The sequence below is a fragment of the Erpetoichthys calabaricus genome, chromosome 1 (genome assembly GCF_900747795.2).
Source record: "Erpetoichthys calabaricus chromosome 1, fErpCal1.3, whole genome shotgun sequence".
In the NCBI taxonomy this organism is placed as follows: domain Eukaryota; kingdom Metazoa; phylum Chordata; class Cladistia; order Polypteriformes; family Polypteridae; genus Erpetoichthys; species Erpetoichthys calabaricus.
Window position 1 is genome coordinate 309,224,846 of NC_041394.2, and position 18,110 is coordinate 309,242,955.

At 38.8% G+C, this 18,110-nt stretch overlaps 1 protein-coding gene across 1 annotated transcript in view; it reads right to left on the bottom strand.

The window, feature by feature from the left end:
- si:dkey-106n21.1 (solute carrier family 23 member 2) overlaps positions 1-18,110 on the bottom strand; it is a 122,059-nt gene that overhangs the window by 91,304 nt on the left and 12,645 nt on the right. Inside the window, exons 3-6 of the mRNA XM_051931166.1 lie at positions 10,042-10,182; positions 5,627-5,781; positions 3,815-3,971; positions 307-488 (exon numbers count right to left, since the gene is read on the bottom strand). Of these exons, the coding sequence (XP_051787126.1) occupies positions 307-488; positions 3,815-3,971; positions 5,627-5,781; positions 10,042-10,182 (635 nt within the window). The remainder of the gene's footprint in view (positions 1-306; positions 489-3,814; positions 3,972-5,626; positions 5,782-10,041; positions 10,183-18,110) is intronic.

Genomic DNA, 18,110 nt, shown 5'->3' on the forward strand with positions numbered 1-18,110 from the left:
TCCTATTTATAATTGACTGGACAACATAATCCTAATGTTAAACACTCTTTCGAGAATCATCTAAAAGGTTTGGATGTGGAAAAGCAACATACCATGGAGAAGTTGCAACTGGTTTCACGATAACTGCAGTATTTACTAATAGAGGAGAATCTCACTTAATTGACTGGACAACATAATCCTAATGTTAAACACTCTTTCGAGAACCATCTAAAAGGTTTGGATGTGGAAAAGCAACATACCATGGAGAAGTTGCAACTGGTTTCACGATAACTGCAGTATTTACTAATAGAGGAGAATCTCACTTACAAAGCAGCAATTGCCCAGTGAGAGCCAGATTTTTTCCCAGCCTCAATAAATAAAGAAAGTCCAACAAGGGTGATGGTAGGAGCAATTGCAAGTGGACCAATAAATCTGAGGATGAATCCAATAAGGCCTGTGAATCCAAGCAAAATCTGAAGCAAAGATGCTACAATAATAGCACCCTGTATCTGTGAAACACAAACAAAAGAAAATAACAATATTAAAGTTACAGTATGGAAACTTATTTTCAGCTTGACAAACAAGCAGAGATGATTCAGTCCATCAAGTCTGTGTGATTCAGTAATTTACTCAGGTCCCCACAACTTTTCACATTAAGAAGTGTTTCTTAGCTTCACTCCAGAATACATTACTCTGGCAGAGCCAGACATGATTCTCAAATGAAAAGTGTGTAGTGAATAGCAGCAAAGGCCTCACCCACAGGGCTTCTTCCTAAAGCACCGGCAGTCTTTGCATTTTAAACCCTTGCCAGGGTTTCAGGGAGACAGCAAAAGACACTGAATGAAAGACTTGACACTGAGGGAAAACTGTAAAACTAAAATTGCTGTTATTCGCTCAGGAGCTCAGGAGCACAAGGTAACAGGAGCTTAATAATTAATTTGTACACACACGTAGACCATAGCAGCTATTGGGCTCCACATGTTTGACAATTGCCTCTGTCTGCTACAGTATCTTTCTGTCATTTTACCTGTTGTATCACTATATGACATAACAGCAGCAAACTGAGTTTAAACATGCATTGTGATCTATGGATATACGACATGTTAAAACACAGTGTCTATATTGTCATGGCATGTTTACATTTCCAGTTAGAAAGTAATGTTCATTTTTTTTTAGTAATTCAAATAGATGTGCAGTCAGAAGGTGGATGATGTGCAGCTTTGTCCATGTTTTATTGGTGTCATTGAGCAAATTTGTCAATTTGGGTCTTTAGAATACTGAAATCTGCATCTGCAGTGGCTCTTTGTTATCAGCTCTCTTATCAGCAGTCCTTTTAACAGGGTGTGGCACACCATTTACTTCAAATGCATATTTTACGGTTCATATAGCTGCCAATTCTTTTAAGCTTACATCGACTTACACTACACTACTGATGTAACTCTGAACAACAGAGAGCACACACAGCACCTGCAACTGCATATCGTTCATGTTTGCCATTTGTACATTGATGCGATTGCATGCCATTATAAAATCTAATGCTACAGAAAGGTTTTTCCCTTCCATAAGGTTATGTACATTTTTAAAACATGCAGTGTACTCTCTGCACACGTGACACACATTTATCTGCCTAATAGGGTTTTTTTGGAGAATTTTCATCTGCAGTGTAGACAGTTCATCGTAAACTGAAGCTTGATCTTTGTCAGACCAAGAGTGCCTCTGATCTTTGCAGTTCAAAATCACTGTCCCTACTTTGGGCACCACCATTATGAGGTGTTGGATTGATTTAGAAATGTGACATTCAATGAGCTGTTGAATTATTCCCTTTCACTTTTAAGCAAAATTCACTGATAGTTGTCTCCAGATATACATTATAGTCAGGCTTCAGCAAGACTACAAATCCACGATTCCCATCAGAGTCCTTTACTATTCTTGGCTAATAGTTGACTATTCAATTAACAGAACTCTGATATATCAGTTTTATCAAAGAATGCCATAGAGAACTTCAAAGACTTGTGTCCTCATGCAGATCTCTCTATTTGATACTAAAGTGTTTTAATTCCCACAGCCAATCGAAGTAGGACATGCACTTAAGTTATTAGTGTGATTGACACTCGTTGTTTACATTCATATTCTTACTTTATATACTGTAAATAACATTAAATATATTACACAGTTTATTTTCTATATAGCAGCTTCAGAAATTATATTGAACACACGGTAACACTTTAGTTTAGGTACTGAAAAATGCATCTGTTACTCCTTTATTATTACTGTATGTAACAAGACTTTAACAAACACTTCTTTGGGTCTTCATAACCCTTACAAAGCATCAGTAAAATGTTTATTCATCTCTGCAATGTGATCGACTAACAAAACTTCACTTTGGAGTGGTCTTAAGTGGCTTAACAGACACATGTCTCTTGAAATTACATGTTTAGTATAAGATCTGTGAACCATTCAATATGTCACACTGCACAGAGATGAATAACGTATCTACTGATGTTTTATATCTGTCATGAAGACCCAAAGAAGGCTTTGTTAAGGTCTTGTTACAGAAGAGTAAATGAGTATTACATGCGTTTTTGCAGTACCTAAACTAAAGTGTTACTCAAATTATTAATAATGTTTCTCTTCTTCATTCCATAAAAGTATGGCAACATTTGAATGCTACCTGATTTTTTAACATCACTTCCATTTAATGGCATCAGTGAGTTCCGATCCATGAATGGGCATTAACCAAAGATAAAGATGTGACTTTTCTAAAAAAGTTTTGAAACATTTCACAAACCTGAATAGGTTAGGTAGACTTTATTATTCCACAGGGAAATCTGTTAACCTGAAAGTGAATTGAGAGTGAAGCAGTCACTGCTCTGTGACCAGGAGTTAATCCTGTTAAGACGATGTGGAATGAGAATTATATATTTTCCCTGTTTAAATTGTCGTTGTTGTGGGGATGTTTTAACATGCAACCTAATTACTACTCTACATGGCCATATTCATCTTAGGCAAAGATATCATTGCAGTTGAAAATGTATCATTTATTTATTGTTATGTCCCTGTCCTTTGCTATGCATAGGTAAAACCTTACGTTCCATCCATTATCGTATTGCAGAACACAAAAGCAACATCAGGACCAAATCTATTAAACATCCTTTATCTTGGCACTTGATTACTGAAAACCACAAAGTTTCACACCTTAGGTTATCTCCTGTAGGGATAACTTTGATAACTTATTGGTATGTTTGGGAAGCATGTTGGATTTTTAAATTAAATGTTTTATGCCCGATTGGTCTGAATGAGTTACTTGACTGGGCGTGTTTTCTGTGATATACCCCCAAATTTCTTTATCCTCTAGCTTTCACTTCTGTTCAGAGAGTTGCAGACTTCTGTGTTGTGTATGGATGGTGTAAGGTAAACAGGATTTCCATTATTTTCACTCTGCATCCAATGCTGTCTGCCTCTTTCTAGTTCACCCTTTATTGAGTTTGTATTCTTTTTGGTTTTCTTTTTTAGCCAGTTAGAAGCCCTTTAGTCAATCTTTTTTCAGTATTTATTTATATACTAGTGAGGTACGTTTCACCTCTTGTCCAGTAGTTCTTTCCTTACATGTACCTGCAATTGGTTAGAGCCAATTTATGGCAATTGTTACTACTGTTTACACTGCTTCATTTTTGATCACTTCATAGAAGGTGGATCTACTATTATGAGCAGGTAGGTCAATGGATTCTGGTTTCATCTGGAAATACACACATCAGAAGACATGATCACATTGACAAAGTATAATGAGTATATTTAAAGCAACAGAAAAAGTAGTCAATTAATATGTTTGACCCACCTCACACATATGGGATTTCCATGCTTCATCATCTCTACTGGTAGTTGAGTTCAAAAGCAGCTGGCTTTTTTGGTGTGGGCATGCCCATTCTGGTAAAGCTAGAATTGCCAAAGTAGGAGTGAGGAAGCTAAATGTACCCCCTTGCAGAATAGGTAATCTGAAAACAGACAGTATATTTTTCATTAAATGAAACACAAACTCACTTTTCGTCACTAGGTTTAACTGTATATGCTGCAGTCACAAATTATATTAAAACTAAACTGGAGAAGCTGGGTATGAAAAGCATTACATGCATTAATAATACAAGATATAATAATGATATTAAAATCAGCATGCTCAACAGTGTGACAGATGTGGCTTTAAGTTAGTATCCAAGAGCTCTGTGAATTTTAATAGACAATTTTCAGTTGTGATATAAAGTCTTTTGTGTGATATGTTCTGTGGTTCCAAATATTTAAAGGAGATTTTTTCTTTCAAAATTTTGGCATTTTTTTTCTCTCTCTCTTTGATGACTTCTCGTGCTTTTGTAATTCTTTCACATTCTGAAATGGAATGGCTGGATGTGCACCCTGAAATAAGGATTTATCAGCTACGCTCAAGAGAAACTGCTCACTACACCTGAGCAAGCAGGCTTGTGCCTTCTGCCTTGTAGCTCAGAGGTATCATATTACACAGCACCAGACTCTCCATTTCTGTCTGTCTGTCTGTCTGTCTGTCTGTCTGTCTGTCTCCACCAGAAACATCTCTGAATGATCCTAAACGAACCCTAAGTTGTTACTGCTGAAAAATTCTTCAGAGTCTTTACCTTCTCCATTTAGCATCATTAAATGGACAAGGTTATCGAAAATAGAGGACTGCCACATCAGAAGTTAATATTTCTCAAGGGGAGCAAAACAGAAATATTATTGATAAAGCACATTTGTCATTTCTGAACTGCAGCTATGTGGATTAATGTACAGTAAATATTTTCAATGTGTTTTGAGAAGCTTACCGTAAAAAGAGATTACCATATATACTCACAGATAACTTCTCCCGTGGATAAGTTGAGACTTGCTTTAACAGTATAATTTCTGGTATTTTATAATGTCGGTCATATAAGTCAATTGCGGAAAACTCACGCTATTGGTGCAAGAGATTATGATATGCTAATGCCCACCTGACAGGGTAACCACAGAGCACTCTGGCTTTTTTTTCTATGTGGGTGCGGCAATACGCTGTATCAGTGTGTACTCCTAACCTCACACTCTCTCTCTACTGTGCCTACGTGTCCACACATTAATACCTGAAATTTTCTGAAGCAACGTTTGCACTGATTTATGTTTTTTGTATCTCACACACTCATACACCTTTATTGTAAGAGCATCCCTTATCTACGATGGAGCGTTCGATCAGAAAAAAATATGAAGCTTGTTTTAAATTAAACGTCGTCGAAATAGCGTATGAAATTGGTAACTGTGGAGCTGCAACAAAATTCGACGCGTATGAGAAACTAATGTGAGATTGGAGGAGGCAAGAAGATGTTAAAAAAAAAAATTAAGTGTTGCATTTTTGAATGGGCGTACACTGTAAGTCAGGGTCTGGTTTTATGATCGATTTTTCAGGTTTCAAGATCCAACTTATACGTGAGTATATGCGGTACATACAGACTAGGTTTTTCAGCCTTGTTTCACTCTCATTTCCCTTCATAGCAGGTTAGTCTTAATGGTAATATTTTTAACATTACTTACAAAACATGTACCTGAATATGAGGGGCAATTTTCTTGACTGTGGCATAGCATAACTTGTTTTGATTAACAAACCATAAGTGCTTACCTGGATCCAAACGTTGTCTGTAGCAATGTACATAAACCCGAAACAAAAAATATAGTGCTGATAAGTCGACTCTTGACATTGTTGTCTTCAATGCACATTGCATCTGCAAGAATTAGTGGAATGGCTATAATACCACCAAATGCTAGGATATAGTGCTGCAAAAAGAAAAAAAGAAACAATTATAAATTATTTCTAAATTTGCATTCTTTTGATATTTCCTCTTATAATTTTTTAACCAGTTAAGGAATGTTTTCATGAATGCCTAGGTAAGACAGATTTGTCTGGATTATTGTGGCAATGTGTGTTTTTTGCACCATTTCCAATGTTCTGTTTTTGTGTTGGTCCTGCGGTGGGTTGGCACCCTGCCCAGGATTGTTTCCTGCCTTGTGCCCTGTGTTGGCTGGGATTGGCTCCAGCAGACCCCCGTGACCCTGTGTTCGGATTCGGCGGGTTGGAAAATGGATGGATGGATGGATGTTTTTGTGTTGTTTTGGTCAGTGTGTGCACTTTGTTTTAGTTTCTCATTTGTGTCCTGGTTTCCATTAGATTGGGTTGTGTTTATGACTGTGGTTGTTGCTTGTGCATCAGAGTGCAACATCATGGGACCTTAAATCATGATGCACTTGCTAGTGCTTGGGGTAAAAAAATATTGTTCTTGGTTTTGCAGTTTATGATCAAGATCCTTATATTGAAAATAGCAACAAAAACAACCAGATCAGTTTTGGTTTGTTTTCATTACTTCACTTGAATCAGGCATGCTTTCAAGGGCTAACATTTACACGTGCTTTGTCTCTTGAGGACAACATGCAGTTCCTGTCAGGTTGCTAACTACAAACAAGTAGTATTTCACATGACTTATCATCATTTGTTTTTGTATGAATCTGACTAAAAACAGACGCCTACATCATATTTGTCTGTGCAGTCAGAAAATCCACACCTAGAAGGCAGCAGCATATGTTCTTGTTTAGTAAGTGCAGCTAACCCATCCTAACTAGGTGTTTGCTCGCCCACATTTGCTCTCACAGGTACTTCAGTGGTGCAGCATGCAGATTCTCACTCACAACAGTAGTTTATATTAATTAAAAATTCTCTGGCAGTGATCCATGTCTTATACATCGTTTCATTATTTCCAGACCATTTCACATTGGTTTCCCCTGATTCAAAGTAGTGGTAGCTGAACTGCACACCATTTCTGGCTTAATGACCTTTTTTTTTGGTTTATCAGGGTTACCTGGTTGTTTCCAAATCTTTTTTCCTCCTCTCTTTTCAGTTACAGGCATCCTTTGGGCTGAGACTCATTCTTCACATATCATCTGACACCGTGTCTTTTTCAGCCTCCCTCTGGCCTTCATCCCCTTCCCTTTCATCTTGGTGTACCTCGTCACCCAATCAGCTTCTGCTTTTTTCACCACGTGCCCAAAACACATCAGGTTGTTTCTCCTCTTGGCTTCACACCAGGTCTTTCTCCTAACTTGAAATCTGCCTTCCAGTCACTCTATGGCACATCTACCTGATCATTTTCAACTATGCTCTTTTCAGATTTTCTTCACCTCTGGTCCCTTCTCACTCCCACAGAGTATACTACTTAGTTCTTTAAGGACTAATTCTTATTCATTATTTAAATAAACACGTGCACCTCTGTGGCCTATTCTACAGGTCCTCACATGACTTAATTCCAAATCTTGTTGACCCTTTTCCATCCTATGTACTCACCTGTACAGGATAAACTTTAAACTTTTCAGGTAGTAGGAATTTTTATTTTAGTCTGAAGACTTGTCAGGCTAAACAGGAGTGAGGTGCATGCCATGGAAGGAGTACAAAGTGGAATTATAGAGTGTTTTGCTTAGTTAGCTTTGAATCCCAGAATACAAACTAAATTTCACCTTACTGGTAATAAAGCACTGTAACATTTTGATGTAAATACTTTCAATGTGTTTTAAGAAACTGTAAAATGTCAGCCTGCTTTATAAACGGACATGAAGACAAATATGTGTATGTGCTCATGTGGGTGGAGGGATTGATGCTTTTTTTATATTGAAAGAAAACAGTTTTCAAATATTGATCTAAACAATGCCTGCTTTTAAAGGCTGACACTTTTTTCCAAAGGGGTCTCTTTCTTTCTCTCTCTCCCTCTGCTAATGGGACTACATGTACACAAACCATCTGAGTTGTATGATTCTATGTATAGTTTTGTGCTTGTTGTTATTGGTTTTTAGGCATAGAAGTGTGGGATGGGATGAAAATCATCACTGGCTGCAGCTCGAAGCAGGGTGCCACCATCGAGAGAGACATGGAGAGAGCAAACCAAATGAACAACTTCTTTAACAGGTTTGACCACCCTAACCCACTCTCACCTCGGAGTACTGCACCCTCCACCCATCCTTCTGCTGATACCAGCATAGGAGAGAGTTTCCCCCACCTACAATTACAGCAGCCCAGGTAAGCAGAGAGCTGAGGAGACTTCGTGCTAGCAAAGCAGTGGGTCCAGATGGAGTATCGCCATGACTGCTGAAGGCCTGTGCGTTGGAGCTGGGGAGTCCTCTACAGTGCATCTTCCACCTGAGTCTTGTACAGGGGAGAGTCCCGAGGCTTTGGAAAACATCTTGCATCACCCCAGTCCCAAAGGTATCACGTCGTAGTGAGCTGAGTGACTTACGGCCTGTCGCTTTGACGTCACATGTGATGAAGACCATGGAGCGGCTGCTGATTCACCACCTGAGGCCACAGGTCCGCCACGCCCTCGAACCTCTGCAGTTCGCATACCAGGAGAAGGTGGGAGTGGAGGATGCCATCATCTACATGCTACACCGATCCCTCTCCCACTTGGACAGAGGCAGTGGTGCAGTAAGAATTATGTTTCTGGACTTCTCTAGCGCCTTCAACACCATCCAACCTCTGCTCCTTAGGGACAAGCTGACAGAGATGGGAGTAGATTCATACCTGGTGGCATGGATTGTGGATTATCTTACAGACAGACCTCAGTATGGGAACTACAGGTCTGACATTGTGGTCAGCAACACAGGAGCGCTGCAGGGGACTGTACTTTCTCCGGTCCTGTTCAGCCTATATACATCGGACTTCCAATACAACTTGGAGTCCTGCCACGTGCAAAAGTTTGCTGATGACACTGCTATCGTGGGCTGCATCAGGAGTGGGCAGGTGGAGGAGTATAGGAACCTAATCAAGAACTTTGTTAAATGGTGCGACTCAAACCACCTACAACTGAACACCAGCAAAACCAAGGAACTGGTGGTGGATTTTAGGAGGACCAGGCCCTTCATGGACCCCGTGATCATCAGAGGTGACTGTGTGCAGAAGGTGCAGACCTATAAATACCTGGGAGTGCAGCTGGATAATAAATTGGACTGGACTGCCAATACTGATGCTCTGTGCAAGAGAGGACAGAGCCGACTATACTTCCTTAGAAGGCTGGCGTCTTTCAACATCTGCAATAAGATGCTGCAGATGTTCTATCAGACGGCTGTGGCGAGCGCCCTCTTCTATGTGGTGGTGTGCTGGGGAGGCAGCATAAAGAAGAGGGACGCCTCACGCCTGGACAAACTGGTGAGGAAGGCAGGCTCTATTGTAGGCACCGAGCTGGACAGTTTGACATCCATGGCAGAGTGACGGGCACTGAGTAGGCTCCTGTCAATCATGGAAAATCCACTGCAACCATTAAACAGTGTCTTGTCCAGACAGAAGAGCAGCTTCAGCGACAGACTGCTGTCACTGTCCTGCTCCAGTGACAGACTGAGGAGATCGTTCCTCCCCCACACTATGCGACTCTTCAATTCCACTGGAGGGGTAAACGTTAACATTGCACAAAGTTATTGTCTGTTATACCTGCATTTTTATCACTGTTTAATTTAATATTGTTTTTTATGATTGTGCTGCTGCTGGAGTATGTGAATTTCCCCTTGTGATTAATAAAGTATCAGATTATCTGTCTATCTCTCTATCTATCTAGTCCAGGAGGTTAGATTGTTCCTTCCTTATCTGACTGTGGTCCCTTAAGTGTTTAGGGGTGTGCCCATGTAATCTTCTCTATTGGTGGTAAGCTGGGTTGAAGTAAAGATTTGAAAGTTAAGAAAGCCCCAGTCAGCAAGCAGCCATAGGAGTCCCTAGGATTAAATATGCTGGGTGCAGCATATACAGTGAGTCAGGTAAAAGGTTACAGGTAACAGGTACAGAGATGGTTTTGATATTCTGTCCTATCCCCCATCAATTACTTTCTCTGTTAGGTGATCTCATAACATGATAAGACAACACCTTAAATTATTATTAAATATTGCCTACCTAAACAAGAAATATAGCAAACATCATGCAGTCATTTTTCCTAGTAATTAAAAAAGCAAACACAAATTTCAATTGCCTGGCTTTATCTAATAAAGTAAATAACAAAGAATGTTCTATACCTGAAATCCAAGAAGCAGGCATAAATACCAAGGTGGTCTGTCATTAATTGCATAAATAAGATCCAGTTGTGGCTTGTCTTCTGATTTCTCATCTTTATCATCAAGAATGATAGTTTCTATGTGACAGGTGGATGAACTATTCTGTAAGAAGAAGATATTATTATTATTATTTTTACGTAAGCTGAACTTTTAAAATAGGATTGCAAACCAGTGTCAGAAAATAAAAAGAAGACAACAGAGGAGACGGCATGCAAAAGACACACCAACATGGACAATATAAGCCAGTAGGCAGGTAATAGAGGTTGAGCTCCAGGCAAGAAGACTGTAGGACTGCACAAGAAAAAGCACCCTGAAATAATATCATGAAAATTTTGATGTTTGATTTTCATATATTTTATTAATTCCCAAAGAAAAAAATGTCTTTTCACATGACCTTTGGAGGTCAGAGCACAGGGTCAGCCATTGTACAGCATCCCAGGAGAAATTTTCAGGCTAAGTGCCTGGCACAAAGGCCCAACGGAGTAGGATCTCTTCTGACAGAAACAGGATTTGAACCAGCCACCTTCTAGATACCAGCACAGATCCTTAGCCACATTTCTTAGGTTTATGATCTGCAGATTGTAACGCAGCCAAAGGGGATGCACAAACCAGTGTGTTTCTTCATGCCAGTCCCAAGCCCGGATAAATGGGGAGGTTTTATGTCCGAAGGGCATCAGGTGTAAAATTTTGCCAGATCAACATGCAGACAACAATACAGATTTCCATACCGGATCGGTCGAGCCCCAGGTTAACAACGACCGCCACCAGTACTGTTAGCCAACAGGTTCCTGGTGGAAATTGGACTACTGTTGGCCGAAGAAGGAGAAGAAGAGGGGGGAGACGTGTCTGGAGGAGAGGAGGAGAGGAGGAAAGTAAAGAGAGTGGAACTGAGGGTAGGAACTTTGAATGTTGGCAGTATGACTGGTAAGGGGAGAGAGTTAGCAGATATGATGGAGAGAAGGAAGGTTGATATATTGTGCATGCAAGAGACTAAATGCAAGGGGAGTAAGGCCAGGTGGATCGGAGGTGGATTCAAATTGTTCTATCATGGTGTGGATGGGAGGAGAAATGGAGTAGGGGTTATTCTGAAGGAACAGTATGTCAAGAGTGTTATTGGAGGTGAAAAGAGTGTCAGACAGAGTAATGATTATGAAGCTGGAAATTGGAGGTTTGATAATGAGTGTTGTTAGTGCATGTGCCCCGCAAGTTGGGTATTTCAAAATAATAATGTCACAGTAGTCATCTATCATTAAACCCATACCCGGAAAGCATAAAAGTTAAACAAATGGACAGAAACAAAAAAAGAAGTGCAAACTGTTCTGTCATGAAATTGCCAAATTGCCCTCCAAATGATCAGAATCCTACTCAGCTTGAATTTGATGGCGGGAATACTAAACAACATTCCAATGGTAACACAAAGGGGAAATTTAAATTGAAATGTGATATTGTCTCTTTATGTTCAGAACAATGACAGAAATGTTAGGTGTTAAAGAGAAAAAGGAGAATACTTTAGCGAAGCACCTAATAAGAAAATGTGTTCACAAGGTGGAAAGACAAAAGACAACCAGGAGATGAGAAATAAAAAAGAGCAGGCTAAAGCACAGTGAAATAACAGACCAGGGTCTCCAAAAGGGAATACTAAACGACCAGTATCACCCTTCAAGGCGCAAGCTTATTGTATGAGGATAAAGATTTGGGCTCCTGGCTGAAATGGAAATATTTTTGAAAACTGAGAGCAGTGAAAGTGAAGGAGCTGTGTGGAAATCAGTTTTCCAATTAGGCTGAATAGGTAGAGGATGAGTGTAAGGTTATAAATTTTAAAAATGAGATTTAAAGAGCACGGTGATGATAGTGGGTAATTAAAGGCTTTAATGAGTGAATGTGGGAGCTGTTCTTTGATCATTAAGCAGGTGCGGCCATACAAATTTTTCCTTTGAAGGTCACTTCTTGAATATCAGTCACAACATATTTTCATATAGTAATAGATTTTCACTTATTAAGACATCGTGTGATGCCAATTCAGAGGAAAGATGGCCTATGAGTAGATAACAGAATAAAACAGAAATGGTAGGGATTATCATATTTTACAATAATAGAGGCATTTATGTTCCTTTACTTAACTCTCACAATATCTTCAACTGCTGACTCAATGCTGTGCCATCTGTGTCTTTTTGACCTTATTCTAAAACCCCTTTTTAGATGCCCCGGTCATCAAATTTTTCACACCAAACGTATATTATATTGATTGACTACATTAGCATGTAGTTCTGATTATCCTAACTTTTAAAACAGATGGTAGTCAGGCATTTTTTATGGGTTCTGAACAAACAAAGCACTTAAGGCTAGCAGAAAATCCATTAAAATCAATAATGGGTTCAAAACTGATCTAAAGAACATGACAGTGTTCAAAATTTGTAGAAGCTCCATAAAAAATATGACATTTGGAAAATGTATTGCTTTTTGTGAAGTTTGGTCACTTTACTAAAACCCTTCTCATTTCTGAGCAGAAAAGATGCTATTTAAGATGTCTTTATGAGTTTTGAACAAGCAAAACTACCCTAAACGGACAGTTATATCCACTAAATATATGGTAGGTCAAAAATGACCCAAAATGCGAAACCTGAAATAGCATTCAGAATATGTGGCTGTTGCAAAAATGTGAAACCTGAAATAGCATTCAGAATATGTGGCTGTTGCAAAAATGTAACATTTGGAATTTTTTTGCTTTTCATAAAGTTAGGTCACTTTACTAAAACTCTTCACATTTCTGAACTGAAAATATGACTTTAAGATGTTTTATGGACTAACTTAAAAGTAGTAGAAAATCCATTAAAGTCAGTGGGTCAAATGAGCCAAAAGACATTGCAAAGTAAACATTTTTAGCAGCTGTGCATATTATGTGATGCTTGACTTTTGTTTGTACTTTGTTAATTCACAAAGTTTCATCCTGAACAAATTACAGAATATCTTGGGGTGCTTTAAGTACTCACTAGTATGGATTGTGAAGCATATGAAAGGTACTTTCTTTATAGCCCTTGGCATGTTTGCTACTGTCCTTGTTGTTGCTGTACTTCATTTATGTTATACCTGTATTTGTTACATCACTTTGGGCCTGCACTTAGTGAAGAGTGCACTATAAAATTAAACTTAATTTAATTGAATATCATCTTTGGCCACCACTAAGGTCCTAACAATGCCAAAAAAATAACAAAATAAGGGGACATCATATTCTGGTTCTTGTTATACTTCTTCTCCCCCTCCTGATGATATAATCTACTGTATTTACACTAAAACAAAATGTTTTTTAAACATAATGGAAAATGTCATGAATTAATGGCTGAAAAATGTTTTAAGCATTGGATATTCCATATGGCATAGCCTAATGCTTGTATTGTCCATGTAATAAATGTAATAAATCAGGAGCAGTTTTTGATTCATTTCCATCTCTATTATGCAAAAGATTGAAAGCAATTCTTAAATCCAATTTTATAAATCTTGTACAAATACTAATTTGCTGCTAAAAAGATTAATTTAATTGTTTCACAGGGATCTTGTTTAGTTCTCCATAATCTATTAAACAGACAGAACTGCCATTTCATGGCAAACCTAAAGTACCTATTTAATTTAGCTATGTTGAATTTGCAGTATTTTTGTAGGCCGTGTCGCTCCGAACCTTGTTTTCAAGCATACTGTTTTTAAATATGCATAATGAATAGAAAATAGAAAATGACGCACTGCAATATATTTTAACAATTTAATAATGCAAAAGTCAAAATTTAATTGGTTCTGATCCCTAATTAAGATAATATTTAAAGGAGAGGAAAGTAGGTTGGATTCTTTCAACTGCTGTTTCAAGACTTGAACTGTATTTAAAAGAAAACACTTTGTGGATAATTTGAATGATTTTTAAGAATGACCTTAACATTTTAATAATGAATCTCCAGGAGGGATTCTTCAAGTTTTGTCCACAAACATTAACAAAACTACACAATTGACACTTCGGAGAACCTTTCAGGCAATAGAGGATTATTTGTGCTCTGTTTTGTGTGTTGTATGTACCCCATTTTTTGACACACATTGCATGTCCAACCTACCAGGAAGGGGTTTTCTCTCTGAATTGCATTTCCTAAGATTTCTTCTGGTTTTTTTTTACCCAATTTATATTTATTGTCTGACTCACTGTTTTACCCAGCTTCGCCCAGATAATTTCCGAAGGCAATGGACCTCGATTATAGTGCCTCTGGTTAATGGAGTGTATACGTACTATGTACCTGAGTACTTTTCTGTATAAAGTATACGTGTCGCATATTCTTTGCATTATTTGACAGTATACTATGCAAAATTCCATGATCTGCTTCTCACAACTGAAAGAGGTCACCGTGGCAGATGTTTGCCGAATGACAGACCAACCACAGGCGTTACCTGGTAGGTAATCACCCACACAATTCAGGTCGTCGAGACTCAGACAACGAATGCAATGAATATACATATATATATATATATATATATATATATATATATATATATATATATATATATATATATATATATATAAACTAGCTGTGTAAGCCATTGCTGTAAAAAGCCTGGGCTCCTGGAAACCGTGGATTCTGGAAGTTCAATCAATCAATCAATCAATCACATCAGTGTTGCATTAGTGGCTAAGCAAATTTCTCTTTTCTTGGTGGTTTCACTTTCTTTGAGCTTCATGCTGTAGCTGCGCACTTCTGGGCCGGACAGACAGACAGACAGACTTCTATACGTAGACATTTATATATAAGATGTGTAAGCCCATGGTGTAAAAAGCCTGGGGTCCTATATGTGTGTATATATATATATATATATATATATATATACAGTATGTGTGTGTGTGTGGAAGAGAAGGTCTGTGATACGGTTTGCATATTTGCAGCTGGAGATCCACAAGGGGAGAAAAATGAATCACATATCATAAAGTAGTTAGTTAGTGTGATCAGGAGGAGGGGGGTATTGGGTGTACAGTTTATTTATTATGAACATGTTCTTCTTAAGTTTGCATATGCTGGATTTATGTCCAAGTGTCTGTTGATGGCGTTCTCATTTGATAACCAGGATTTGGCACTTTTAGTACTGGCCTTAAATTTTACTTGTACATTGTCCCAGTTAAATGTATGTCCTGTTGATTTAGTATGCGTATAGATCAATGATAGTGAGTCCTTTCTTCTGACAGCATTGTGATGTTCCTGTATACGTGTTGCGATTCTTTTTGAAGTTTGTCCTATGTATACCGCTGAGCAAGAACTGCATGGAATGCTATAAACTGAGTCTCGTGTTTCAGCTGTCGATTTCTTGTTTTTAGCATTAAAGAGGACCGTGCGCAAATTGTTCATGGGTTTGTGTGCAATTCTGACGCCTGACTTGACCAGGATGCGCGCTGTACATTCAGACACCTTGTGGTGATAAGGGAGTGAGTGCCAGGTGGGGTGGGGGTTCTGATTCAAGTCGATTGTTTGCTGAGTTTTTTGGCGTCTTCTGTGTAAGCTCTGATTAATGAAGTAGTCCCATGAAAAGATATAATGAAATATTTACAAAAATGGAGGGGTGTACTCACTTTTGTGAGATACTGTATATTATATATATATATATATATATATATATACACATATTTTTTTTTAACAGGGCTAATATTATTTGTTACTCTTGAACATGCTACATACAATTCCTCATGAGTAAAATATTCCTACTACAGTTCAATTCCTGCTTTATCTACTGGCTGACTTGACACAATTTTACAGCACACCAGAACAAGTAATAGAAAAAATGGGAATTTTGGGTATAAATATCAGTTCACCCTGGAGTTTCAATTATATTTGATTGCAACACTTTGATCTGTAATCTTGTACTATGACTACTTTTTGGAGGGTTTAGCTCAAAAGCAATATACAAATTGAAATAGACCTAATGTATCAAAGCAACCATTCACCTCAGAGAAATGGGGAACTATAAATAGCAACAATAAGAACTGAAATCAACACCAAATAAACTTACAAAACTGAAAATGATGGAAACTCAAAACAAAAAGTACTGCAAACTGCACATGTAATGTATGTATCACACTGCAATAGTAAGCCAGCTTAACTTAACTCAGCTTCAGATATAGGTTTTTACTTTGTTCACTCAAAAAAGTGTTCTTGAAATTACTGCCAGTTGTATGTTCACCGGAGTTTGTATGTTCTCCCCGTGTCTGCGTGGGTTTCCTCCGGGCACTCCGGTTTCCTCCCACAGTCCAAAGACATGCAGGTTAGGTGGATTGGTGCTTATAAATTGGCCCTAGTGTGTGCTTGGTGTGTGGGTGTGTTTGTGTGTGTCCTGCGATGGGCTGGCACCCTGCCCGGGATTGGTTCCCTGCCTTGTGCCCTGTGTTGGCTGGGATTGGCTCCAGCAGACCCCCGTGACCCTGTGTTCGGATTCAGCGGGTTGGAAAATGGATGGATGGATAATATCTTTACCCCAAAAGTCATAGTCAGATATTAAAGTTCTTTAACTGTATAGCATTTTACTTGAACTTACTACAAACAGAAATGATGTTTACAGCCTACACATTTGCGTGGCCCATGCAACTGAATTTTTTAAGCATTGTACAGAAATGATGAGGTGAACGAAATAATATTATGAACATTGTACAGGGTCCATTCCCTCTCTGTTCTGGCTGTGGGAGACCTGTTAACTGAGCTGGGCTACTGTGTGTATAAATTGACCAAGGGACACCATCTTTCCCAGCTTGTCTTGGACCCAAAGAAGCTATTTTCTCCTTTATCTCTATCTCTCTCTTTCTCTCTTCCTCTGTTTTTGCTTGTGGTGAAGCAACACTTAAGCTCAGAATCACAGCACATCACTAGAGATTCACAGCCTTCTTGCTAACCACATCTTTCATCCATCCACATCAGACATTAATCTGTACGCCATATATCTCTCTGTCTCTTTTTACCTATACAGTGCACCTAACCTTCTTTACACCTCCATCTACCCTACTCGTCAGTGCTGGTCTTTGTGTACCCCACTCATTGCTTCTGCTGGTGGCATTCAACTGCATAAACTGGAAAGACTCAAACAGCCACCTGGCATTGTTTTTCTCTGTGCTCCATATCAGAGCTGAGTCAAAAAAAGGACGTGACATTTAGCCTAACCTACCCACTACACTATTACTATCAATAATAATAATAATAATAAATTTTATTTATATTGCACTTTATATTTTAGCAATCTCAAAGTGCTACAGAGTAAAAATAAAAATAATAAAACAAGAAAATCTATTTATATTTTAACAAAATATCTTTCTAAAAAGATGAGTTTTTAGATTCCGTTTAAAAACATCAGTCAACTGTGGGGCTCTCAGGTAGTCAGGGAGGGCGTTCCACAGTCTCGGCGTCACAGATGAAAAAGCCCTATCACCCATACTGCGAAGCTTGGTTCTAGGGACTTGGAGAGTGTTAGTGTGTACAGAGCAGAGGGTGCGTGAGGAGGTATGAGGGGTAAGGAGTTCCTGTAAGTAAAGGGGGGCATGTCCATAAATGCACTGATGGGTGAGGAGAATGACCCTGTACTCAATTCTAAATGGGACAGGGAGCCAGTGAAGGGTTTTCAGGATTGGGGTGATATGGTCATGCTTTCGCACCCTCATCAGGATCCTGGCAGCGCTGTTCTGAATATACTGGAGTCTCTGAATACTCTTGCCAGGAATCCCGATGAGGAGCGCATTACAGTAATCCAGCCTGGAGGAGACAAAGGCATGGACGAGCTTCTCTGCATCTGCCAGGGTGAGAGTTGAGTGGAGTTTAGCGATGTTCTTGAGGTGGTAGAAAGAAGACTTACAGAGGTGTCTGATGTGGGTGTCAAAGGTGAGTTGAGGGTCCATTTTAACACCCTAATTGGTGACAGATGTGGAAAGGGGGATGTTTTGGCCAGCGAAAGTGATACTGGTGATGGTAGAAGAGCAGAGATGGTGTGATGTGCCAACTAAGATGGCTTTTGTTTTGGATCTGTTTAGCTGA